Source organism: Panulirus ornatus, chromosome 2 (genome assembly GCF_036320965.1).
Source record: "Panulirus ornatus isolate Po-2019 chromosome 2, ASM3632096v1, whole genome shotgun sequence".
NCBI lineage: Eukaryota > Metazoa > Arthropoda > Malacostraca > Decapoda > Palinuridae > Panulirus > Panulirus ornatus.
In genome coordinates, this window is record NC_092225.1 from 54,237,637 (window position 1) to 54,249,980 (window position 12,344).

At 41.3% G+C, this 12,344-nt stretch overlaps 1 protein-coding gene across 1 annotated transcript in view; it reads right to left on the reverse strand.

Moving 5' to 3' along the window:
- The window catches only part of arr (low-density lipoprotein receptor-related protein 6), a 258,989-nt gene that overhangs the window by 180,424 nt on the left and 66,221 nt on the right, over positions 1-12,344 (reverse strand). The window contains exons 10-11 of the mRNA XM_071668200.1: positions 7,107-7,245; positions 2,793-2,957 (exon numbers count right to left, since the gene is read on the reverse strand). Of these exons, the coding sequence (XP_071524301.1) occupies positions 2,793-2,957; positions 7,107-7,245 (304 nt within the window). The remainder of the gene's footprint in view (positions 1-2,792; positions 2,958-7,106; positions 7,246-12,344) is intronic.

Below are 12,344 nucleotides of genomic sequence, written 5' to 3' on the forward strand. Positions count from 1 at the left end.
TTATTCACATTTACTCTTAACTTTCTTCTTTCACACACTTTACCAAACTCAGTCACCAGCTTCTGCAGTTTTTCACATGAATCAGCCACCAGCGCTGTATCATCAGCAAACAACAACTGACTCACTTCCCAAGCTCTCTCATCCCTAACAGACTTCATACTTGCCCCTCTTTCCAAAACTCTTGCATTCACCTCCCTAACAACCCCATCCATAAACAACTTAAACAACCATGGAGACATCACACACCCCTGACACAAACCTACATTCACTAAGAACCAATCACTTTCCTCTCTTCCTACACGTACACATGCTTTACATCCTCGAGAAAAACTTTTCACTGCTTCTAACAACTTGCCTCCCACACCATATATTCTTAATACCTTCCACAGAGCATCTCTATCAACTCTATCATATGCCTTCTCCACATCCATAAATGCTACATACAAATCCATTTGCTTTTCTAAGTATTTCTCACATACATTCTTCAAAGCAAACACCTGATCCACACATCATCTACCACTTCTGAAACCACACTGCTCTTCCCCAATCTGATGCTCTGTACATGCCTTCACCCTCTCAATCAATACCCTCCCATATAATTTACCAGGAATACTCAACAAACTTATACCTCTGTAATTTGAGCACTCACTCTTATCCCCTTTGCCTGTTTGTACAATGGCACTATGCACGCATTCCACCAATCCTCAGGCACCTCACAATGAATCATTATATTATATTTTATTATACTTTGTCGCTGTCTCCCGCGTTTGCGAGGTAGCACAAGGAAACAGACGAAAGAAATGGCCCAACCCCCCCCCACACACATGTATATACATACGTCCACACACGCAAATATACATACCTACACAGCTTTCCATGGTTTACCCCAGACGCCTCACATGCCCTGATTCAATCCACTGACAGCACGTCAACCCCGTATACCACATCGCTCCAATTCACTCTATTCCTTGCCCTCCTTTCACCCTCCTGCATGTTCAGGCCCCGATCACACAAAATCTTTTTCACTCCATCTTTCCACCTCCAATTTGGTCTCCCTCTTCTCCTTGCTCCCTCCACCTCCGACACATATATCCTCTTGGTCAATCTTTCCTCACTCATCCTCTCCATGTGCCCAAACCACTTCAAAACACCCTCTTCTGCTCTCTCAACCACGCTCTTTTTATTTCCACACATCTCTCTTACCCTTACGTTACTCACTCGATCAAACCACCTCACACCACACATTGTCCTCAAACATCTCATTTCCAGCACATCCATCCTCCTGCGCACAACTCTATCCATAGCCCACGCCTCGCAACCATACAACATTGTTGGAACCACTATTCCTTCAAACATACCCATTTTTGCTTTCCGAGATAATGTTCTCGACTTCCACACATTCTTCAAGGCTCCCAGGATTTTCGCCCCCTCCCCCACCCTATGATCCACTTCCGCTTCCATGGTTCCATCCGCTGCCAGATCCACTCCCAGATATCTAAAACACTTCACTTCCTCCAGTTTTTCTCCATTCAAACTCACCTCCCAATTGACTTGACCCTCAACCCTACTGTACCTAATAACCTTGCTCTTATTCACATTTACTCTTAACTTTCTTCTTCCACACACTTTTCCAAACTCAGTCACCAGCTTCAGCAGTTTCTCACTTGAATCAGCCACCAGCGCTGTATCATCAGCGAACAACAACTGACTCACTTCCCAAGCTCTCTCATCCCCAACAGACTTCATACTTGCCCCTCTTTCCAAAACTCTTGCATTTACCTCCCTAACAACCCCATCCATAAACAAATTAAACAACCATGGAGACATCACACACCCCTGCCGCAAACCTACATTCACCGAGAACCAATCACTCTCCTCTCTTCCTACAAGTACACATGCCTTACATCCTCGATAAAAACTTTTCACTGCTTCTAACAACTTTCCTCCCACACCATATATTCTTAATACCTTCCACAGAGCATCTCTATCAACTCTATCATATGCCTTCTCCAGATCCATAAATGCTACATACAAATCCATTCGCTTTTCTAAGTATTTCTCACATACATTCTTCAAAGCAAACACCTGATCCACACATCCTCTACCACTTCTGAAACCACACTGCTCTTCCCCAATCTGATGCTCTGTACATGCCTTCACCCTCTCAATCAATACCCTCCCATATAATCTACCAGGAATACTCAACAAACTTATACCTCTGTAATTTGAGCACTCACTCTTATCCCCTTTGCCTTTGTACAATGGCACTATGCACGCATTCCGCCAATCCTCAGGCACCTCACCATGAGTCATACATACATTAAATAACCTTACCAATCAGTCAACAATACAGTCACCCCCTTTTTTAATAAATTCCACTGCAATACCATCCAAACCTGCTGCCTTGCCGGCTTTCATCTTCCGCAAAGCTTTTAATACCTCCTCTCTGTTTACCAAATCATTTTCCCTAACCCTCTCACTTTGCACATCACCTCGACCAAAACACCCTATATCTGCCACTCTATCATCAAACACATTCAACAAACCTTCAAAATTAATTAAATTATATCTATATTTTATACAAATCATGTATAAAAAAAAAATCAGATTAAATCTAAAGTTCTAAAAGTTATTTGAATAGCTATGTATCTATCTTCACATACTAATTTTTGTTTACACATTTAATCTGGGTATGTTAAACTCAGAGACAGTAAAAGTCTAATTCACAAAACTAACCTTTGCTTAAGGTATCAACACCCATTCCTGGGAAAAATTCTTTTAAACATACATACCAATAGGACATCCACATGTATAGATGGTTGGTCTATTGAGGCACAGGTGGGAGCAGCCACCATTATTTTTACGACATGGGTTTGACCCTGCTTTGTTGCTTACATTAACTGCCTTCAGTCCCATCAGATCTGGCAGCTGTTCCAAAATTGCTTCCCGCTGGGTTCCTAAAAATATCTTTAACATGAGAACTACTGATTCTTCACCAACATATTTCCATAAAGTATACACAATAGAAAACTATCATTAGGGCCAACAATAAAAGTAAAGATTTATTTCTAGTCTTAACCTCAAAGCACACTTAAACTCCTGCAATCTGAGACATTAATCTAATCCAAATACCTTGGTCTAATTATTTTCTATATTCCAAGCAAGTAAGTGGCCTTAGTAGAACTTTGGCTAAACAGCAGAGCCACAGAATAGCTTCAGATATGCACCTACACTTCCACTTTTATTGCGCTAATCTTTATCCACTGTTTCCTTCTACCTCAAATTTCAACCACCTAGCATCCACTTAACCTAAACCCTAATTCTGTTGCTCCTTTATACATACCCTACTCAAGTTACAACAGATATCATTTAGACCAAAGCCTTCTTTACAATTCCTTTCACTGTTCTATACCTTACTGTTGTCATTACACATTCCATCCCTATATCTTATGTTATATACAGTTTGCCATAATACATTAATCCCTCAACTCCACTAGATAGATATTTGCGTGAACCAGGCAACTCCACAATACATACATCTTGTCGCTGAATTTTGAGCCCATATTTCAAGAGCCAGCCAGCCAGCCCCAATAAATAAACTCTCCTCCGCCCATGCCTCACATCAACGTAATATTGTTAGGACGACTAAACCTTCAAACATATCCAATTCTGCCCTTCCCAATAACAATAATTCTTTCCACACATTCTCCAGCCTACCCACCCACCCTTTGACTCACTTCCATGGTTCCAGCTGCTGCCATGTCCATTCCTAAGTATCTAAAACACTTTGCACACTAAAACACTATCGATCCATCTATAACTCTGACACCTGTTCTCAACTGGACCTCCCTTAAGGGGGTGGCCATGACAATAGTCTCCATATCTAGATAACTCCAGTTAATGCCTCATCCTTAACTGGCCACAGGCAGATGGCAACTCTAGCACAGTGTTTGCACAGGCTCCTATCTAATGTTCCTTCCGACTACTTCTACCTACTGCTCCTCCATAATGTTCCAAGCAACTACTTCTAATGTTTCTATCCAATGCTCCTGCCTAAATGTTCCTACCTACTACTTCTGTCTATTTTTCCCACCATTTGGCCAAAAGGTAGGGCTAGTGAACAGTGCTCACCACTGGAAAATCTAGTTACAATTAATGAACTGTACGAATTATGTGTACTTCACTTGTCATAGAAGGCGACTAAAGGGGACGGAAGCAGGGGGCTAGAAACCCTCCTCTCCATGTATTTTAACATTCTGAACAGGGAAACAGAAGAAGGAGTCACGCAGGGAGTGCTCATCCTCCTCGAAGGCTCAGAGTGGGGTGTCTAAATGTGTGTGGATGTAACCACGATGAGAAAAAAGGAGAGATAGGTAGTATGTTTGAGGAAACGAACCTGGATATTTTGGCTTAAAGTGAAACAAAGCTCAAGGGTAAAGGGGAAGAGTGGTTTGGGAAAGTCTTGGGAGTAAAGTCAGGGGTTAGTGAGAGGACAAGAGCAAGGGAAGGAGTAGCACTACTCCTGAAACAGGAGTTGTGGGAGTATGTGATAGAATGTAAGAAAGTAAACTCTAGATTGATATGGGTAAAACTGAAAGTGGATGGAGAAAGATGGGTGATTATTGGTGCATATGCACCTAGGTATGAGAAGAAAGATCATGAGAGGCAAGTGTTTTGGGAGCAGCTGAGCGAGTGTGTTAGTAGTTCTGATGCACGAGACCAGGTTACAGTGATGGGTGATTGGAATGCAAAGGTGAGTAAAGTGGCAGTTGAGGGAATAATTGGTGTACGTGGGGTGTTCAGTGTTGTAAATGGAAATGGTGAAGAGCTTGTAGATTTATGTGCTGAAAAAGGACTGGTGATTGGGAATACCTGGTTTAAAAAGAGATATGCATAAGTATACGTATGTAAGTAAGAGAGATGGCCAGAGAGCGTTATTAGATTACGTGTAAACTGATAAGCATGCGAAAGAGAGACTTTTGGATGTTAAATGTGCTGAGAGGTGCAACTGGAGGGATGTCTGATCATTATTTTGTGGAAGCAAAGGTGAAGATTTGTAGAGCTTTTCAGAAAAGAAGAGAGAATGTTGGGGTGAAGAGGGTGGTGAGAGTAAGTGAGCTTGGGAAGGAGACTTGTGTGAAGAAGTACCAGGAGAGACTGAGTACAGAATGGAAAAAGGTGAGACCACAGGACGTAAGGGGAGTGGGGGAGGAATGAGATGTATCTAGGGAAGCAGTAATGGCTTGCGCAAAAGATGCTTGTGGCATGAGAAGCATGGGAGGTGGGCAGATTAGAAAGGGTAGTGAGCGGTGGGATGAAGAAATAAGATTATTAGTGAAAGAGAAGAGAGAGGCATTTGGACGATTTCTGCAAGGAAATAATGCAACTGACTGGGAGATGTATAAAAGAAAGAGACAGGAGGTCAAGAGAAAGGTGCAAGAGGCTGAAAAGAGGGCAAATGAGAGTTGGGGTGAGAGAGTATCATTAAATTTTAAGGAGGATAAAAAGATGTTTTGGAAGGAGGTAAATAAAGTGCATAAGACAAGGGAACAAGTGGGAACATCAGTGAAGGGGGCTAATGGGGAGGTGATAACAAATAGTGATGTGAGAAGGTGATGGAGTGAGTATTTTGAAGGTTTGTTGAATGTGTTTGATGACAGAGTGGTAGATGTAGGGTGTTTTGGTCAAGGATGAAGAGTGGTAGATGTAGGGTGTTTTGGTCAAGGTGGTGTGCAAAGTGAGAGGGTTAGGGAGAATGATTTGGCAAACAGAGAAGAAGTAGTAAAAGCTCTGCGGAAGATGAAAGCCGGCAAGGCAGCGGGTTTGGATGGTATTGCAGTGGAATTTATTAAAAAAGGGGTGACTGTATTGTTGACTAGTTGGTAAGGTTGTTTAATGTATGTACGACTCAAGGTGAGGTGCCTCAGGACTGGCGCAATGCTTGCATAGTGCCATTGTACATAGGCAAAGGTGATAGGAGTGAGTGCTCAAATTACTGAGGTATAAGTTTGTTGAGTATTCCTGGGAAATTATGTACATTTGTATTTATGTATATGTCTGTGTGTGTATATATATGTATACACTGAGATGTACAGATATGTATATGTGCTGTGTGTGGACGTGTATGTATATACATGTGTATGTGGGTGGGTTGGGTCATTCTTTCATCTGTTTCCTTGCGCTACCTTGCTAACGTGGGAGACAGCGACAAAGTATAATAAAATAAATAAAATAAAATAACGAATTAAGTGTTATCAAGCGTTATGTATGACACGGAGAGATTGTATGCTTTTGTGGACACGTAGTTCATGTGTGGGTGAGGCAGAAAGAATAGACAGCAACATGGGTCAGAGGAGTGCAACCTGACAACATCTGAAGTGCTGGCTAACCACACAGCCATCACTAACCCTCCTGATAACCAAGCGGGTATTTCTGGTAATAAACCTCCCTGGTTGTTGGCTGCCTACCAACTAATACCTACTACTCATCTCTAGGTATATGACCTTCACTAAAATACTATTCCTTTTACATACATCACTGCCTCTCCCACTTAAAGCAAGGTCATCAGTTCTCATTTGAAAACATACACTCTTTAGCTGTCTTGTAAACTGCACTAAAACAATGAGATATTTTCGTATAATCTTTTTTAGCACTTTCTCTCCTCAACTAAAACTACTCTAAACTAAAGCTTATAATTCATTAAATCTATATCCAACTCCCATGACAGCTCCCTATCTAGCCTATTCAAGTAATTATTCAATAATCAAGTTTCCTAATCATATCACATCTCTCATAATCTCTACATCTTAATGAAAACTTTCATGTATAATTCTAACAATTCTCATCAATTCTTAACAGTGGGCATCACTATCTTATTCTACTCCAAGTCTTCCCTAATTATTCACCTATCTTCTAACACATTTTCCCTTCAGCAAGAATAACTAATTTCTTTGTTCATATGAGTAATCCAATCATTCTAAGCATAAAGATTCAACACAACTTGATATGTTTCCTTCAACTACAGAAACTGGGTTTAGGAGAGTATTTCTAAAGATAACATAATTAAACAACCAAGTTAATATACAAGAATAGATGTTAGTACTAACCGTTTAGTTTGCTGACTCTCTCAATGCTCCGCCTCTGCCAATCTGTCCAGTACAGATAATCCCCCAACAGTGAAAAGCCAAATCCATGTGAAAGATCGCCAAGAACCACTCTTCTTTCACTCCCATCTAAAGCAGCCATCTGTAAATATTAGTCACTATCATTAATTGTAATTACCCAGGACTAATCAATCACCCTTGGAAAAGGCCTGGTGTTATCCAGGACCTTTCTAAAGGCTCCTTCAACCCAAAGCTGTGTAGTTCAGTGACAGGGAAATGTAGGCTCCTTTTGAGAAGTTCTTTGGAGACAAGTATGCCCCAGTACACTGCCTCTTCAAAACTGACTTTTCACTCGAGATGTAACCTTAGGCAGTAAGAGTCCAGTAATACCTATTAAAGTCACTGATTTATGTAAAAAGAATAAATTCTAAAAAAAAGGTAAAGTAAAAAGAAAAGGAACAGAGAATTGGGCCAGGTGAGGGTATTCCCTCAAAGGCCCAGTCCTCTGTTCTTAACGCTACCTCGCTAATGCGGGAAATGGCGAATAGTTTGAAAGAAAGAAAGAAAGAAAAAAAGAAACTGTAAAGAAACATTTGCAAAGGTTGGTGTTGTGGAATTTGTAATGTACTAAATCCCAACTGTCATTCAGCACCTTTTTAACATATAAAAGATAAATAAAAACTGAAAATTATATTTTTCTGATCTTTTTATACTTATTTGCTGTTTCCCGCATGAACGAGGTAGTGCCAGGAAACAAACAAAGAATGGCCCATCCACTCATTCATACACATATATATATACATAAATGCCCATACACACACATACATCATAAACATATCAACATACACAAAGACAGACATATAACTATATACAAATGCTCAATATTCATATTTGCTTGCCTTCATCCACTCCAGTCACTACCCTGCCCCACAGGAAATAGCATCCCTATCCCCACTTCAGCGAGGTAGCACCAGGAAAACAGACAAAAAAGGTTACATTCAATCACACTCAGTCTCTTGCTGTCATGTGTAATCTTCTGAAACCACAGCTCCCTATCCATAACCAGGCCCCACAGACCTCTCCATGGTTTACCCCAGATGCTTTCCTTCTACCTCCAATTTGGTCTCCCGTTCCCCTTACCCAGATGCTTTCCTTCTACCTTCAATTTGGTCTCCTGTTTCTCCTTATTCCCTCCACCTCTGACACACATATCCACTTTGTCATTCTTTCCTCATTCATTCTCTCCATATGTCCAAACCAATTCAACACATCCCCTTCTGCTCTCTCAACCAAACTCTTTTTATTTCCACAAATCTCTCTTACCCTTTCATTATTTACTCGATCAAACCACCTCACACCACATACTTCCACAAATTATTTATTTTGTTTTCCTGTAAATGATATCTACAAACTTAGCACAATTAATAAAACATTAAACATCTTCGCTTCCCTTACAAAATTCATCAGTTTATGTACACTAACAGTATTTGTCTTAAATTTATCCAATATCTTTATTTCTTCCACTGTTATAATGCAATTAATATCTAACTATGAGACTCCAACATTTTTGACATTCCATTCACACATATAATATTGAAACTGCAGGTGTAATATATCAGGACAAGTTTCCTTTCCATTAACTGACACGGGGTCGTCAAAATAACATGACCAATCTTAATACACAAATGTCTTACCATGGCGATTTCTGTTGAAAAAGGAATACCGTACTTCAACACTTTTCTTTATCCTATGTAGTTTGCTATTCTTTTAGGCTTGCAAGTCCCATCTCCCTTGCCATTTCCATCAATATAATTATCTACACTGCACATAAAATCATTGCAAGGTATAACTACTGCATATACATTGCTTGGTATACAGTAGTTGCTTCAGCTTCATTTCTTTCTATTATTATCATTTGTGATCACCGTTTCCACATCAGCAAAATAGTGTCACGAAACAGACAAAGAATGGCCCATCCACTCATATACACACATATATATATGTGTATATATCTAAGTGCGTAAGACAAGGGAGCAAATGGGAACTTCAGTGAAGGGCGCAAATGGGGAGGTGATAACAAGTAGTGGTGATGTGAGAAGGAGATGGAGTGAGTATTTTGAAGGTTTGTTGAATGTGTTTGATGATAGAGTGGCAGATATAGGGTGTTTTGGTCGAGGTGGTGTGCAAAGTGAGAGGGTTAGGGAAAATGATTTGGTAAACAGAGAAGAGGTAGTAAAAGCTTTGCGGAAGATGAAAGCCGGCAAGGCAGCAGGTTTGGATGGTATTGCAGTGGAATTTATTAAAAAAGGGGGTGACTGTATTGTTGACTGGTTGGTAAGGTTATTTAATGTATGTATGACTCACGGTGAGGTGCCTGAGGATTGGCGGAATGCGTGCATAGTGCCATTGTACAAAGGCAAAGGGGATAAGAGTGAGTGCTCAAATTACAGAGGTATAAGTTTGTTGAGTATTCCTGGTAAATTATATGGGAGGGTATTGATTGAGAGGGTGAAGGCATGTACAGAGCATCAGATTGGGGAAGAGCAGTGTGGTTTCAGAAGTGATAGAGGATGTGTGGATCAGGTGTTTGCTTTGAAAAATGTATGTGAGAAATATTTAGAAATGCAAATGGATTTGTATGTAGCATTTATGGATCTGGAGAAGGCATATGATAGAGTTGATAGAGATGCTCTGTGGAAGGTATTAAGAATATATGGTGTGGGAGGCAAGTTGTTAGAAGCAGTGAAAAGTTTTTATCGAGGATGTAAGGCATGTGTACGTGTAGGAAGAGAGGAAAGTGATTGGTTCTCAGTGAATGTAGGTTTGCGGCAGGGGTGTGTGATGTCTCCATGGTTGTTTAATTTGTTTATGGATGGGGTTGTTAGGGAGGTAAATGCAAGAGTTTTGGAAAGAGGGGCAAGTATGAAGTCTGTTGGGGATGAGAGAGCTTGGGAAGTGAGTCAGTTGTTGTTCGCTGATGATACAGCGCTGGTGGCTGATTCATGTGAGAAACTGCAGAAGCTGGTGACTGAGTTTGGTAAAGTGTGTGAAAGAAGAAAGTTAAGAGTAAATGTGAATAAGAGCAAGGTTATTAGGTACAGTAGGGTTGAGGGTCAAGTCAATTGGGAGGTGAGTTTGAATGGAGAAAAACTGGAGGAAGTGAAGTGTTTTAGTTATCTGGGAGTGGATCTGGCAGCGGATGGAACCATGGAAGCGGAAGTGGATCATAGGGTGGGGGAGGGGGCGAAAATTCTGGGAGCCTTGAAGAATGTGTGGAAGTCGAGAACATTATCTCGGAAAGCAAAAATGGGTATGTTTGAAGGAATAGTGGTTCCAACAATGTTGTATGGTTGCGAGGCGTGGGCTATGGATAGAGTTGTGCGCAGGAGGATGGATGTGCTGGAAATGAGATGTTTGAGGACAATGTGTGGTGTGAGGTGGTTTGATCGAGTAAGTAACGTAAGGGTAAGAGAGATGTGTGGAAATAAAAAGAGCGTGGTTGAGAGAGCAGAAGAGGGTGTTTTGAAATGGTCTGGGCACATGGAGAGAATGAGTGAGGAAAGATTGACCAAGAGGATATATGTGTCGGAGGTGGAGGGAACGAGGAGAAGAGGGAGACCAAATTGGAGGTGGAAAGATGGAGTGAAAAAGATTTTGTGTGATCGGGGCCTGAACATGCAGGAGGGTGAAAGGAGGGCAAGGAATAGAGTGAATTGGAGCAATGTGGTATACCAGGGTTGACGTGCTGTCAGTGGATTGAATCGGGGCATGTGAAGCGTCTGGGGTAAACCATGGAAAGCTGTGTAGGTATGTATATTTTGCGTGTGTGGACGTATGTATATACATGTGTATGGGGGTGGATTGGGCCATTTCTTTCGTCTGTTTCCTTGCGCTACCTTGCAAACGCGGGAGACAGCGACAAAAAAAAAAAAAAAAAAAAAAAAAAAAAAAAAAAAAATTCCAATTCATTATACTTTGTCGCTGTCTCCTGCGTAAGCAAGGCAGCGCAAGGAAACAGACGAAACAATGGCCCAACCCACCCAAATACACACGTATATACATACACATCCACAAACGCAAATATACATACCTATACATTTCAACGCATACATATATACACACACACAGACATATACATATATACAAATGTACATAATTCATACTGTCTGCCTTTATCTGTTCCCATCGCCACCCCGCCATGCATGAAATGACAACCCCTCCCCCAGCATGTCCGCGAGGTAGCACTAGGAAAAGACAATAAAGGCCACATTCGTTCACACTCAGTCTCTAGCTGTCATGTATAATGCACTGAAACCACAGCTCCCTTTCCACATCCAGGCCCCACAGAACTTTCCATGCTTTACACCAGACGCTTCACATGCCCTGGTTCAATCCATTGACAGCACGTCGACCCCGGTATACCACACAGTTCCAATTCACTCTATACCTTGCACACCTTTCACCCTCCTGCACGTTCAGGCCCCAATCACTCAAAATCTTTTTCACTCCATCTTTCCACCTCCAATTTGGTCTCCCACTTCTCCTCGTTCCCTCCACCTCTGACACATATATCCTCTTTGTCAATCTTTCCTCACTCATTCTCTACATGTGCCCAAACCACTTCAAAACACCCTCTTCTGCTCTCTCAACCACACTTTTCATTACCACACATCTCTCTTACCCTTTCATTACTTACTCGATCAAAACACCTCACACCACATATTGTCCTCAAAAATCTCATTTCCAGCACATCCACTCTCCTTCGCACAACTCTATCTACAGCCCACGCCTTGCAACCATATAACACTGATGGAACCAATATTCCTTCAAACATACCCATTTTTGCTTTCCAAGATAACGTTCTCAACTTCCACACATTTTTCAACGCTCCCAAAACATTCGCTCCCTCCCCCACCCTATGATTCACTTCTGCTTCCATGGTTCCATCCGCTGCCAAATCCACTCCCAGATATCTAAAACCCTTAACCTCCTCCAGTTTTTCTCCATTCAAACATACATCCCAATTGACTTGTCCCTCAACACTACTGTACCTAATAACCTTGCTCTTATTCACATTTACTTCTTTCACACACTTTACCAAACTCAGTCACCAGCTTCTGCAGGTTCTCACCCAAATCAGCCACCAGTGCTGTATCATCAGCGAACAACAACTGACTCACTTCCCAAGCTCTCTCATCCACAACAGACTGCATACTTGCCCCTCTTTCCAAAACTCTTGCA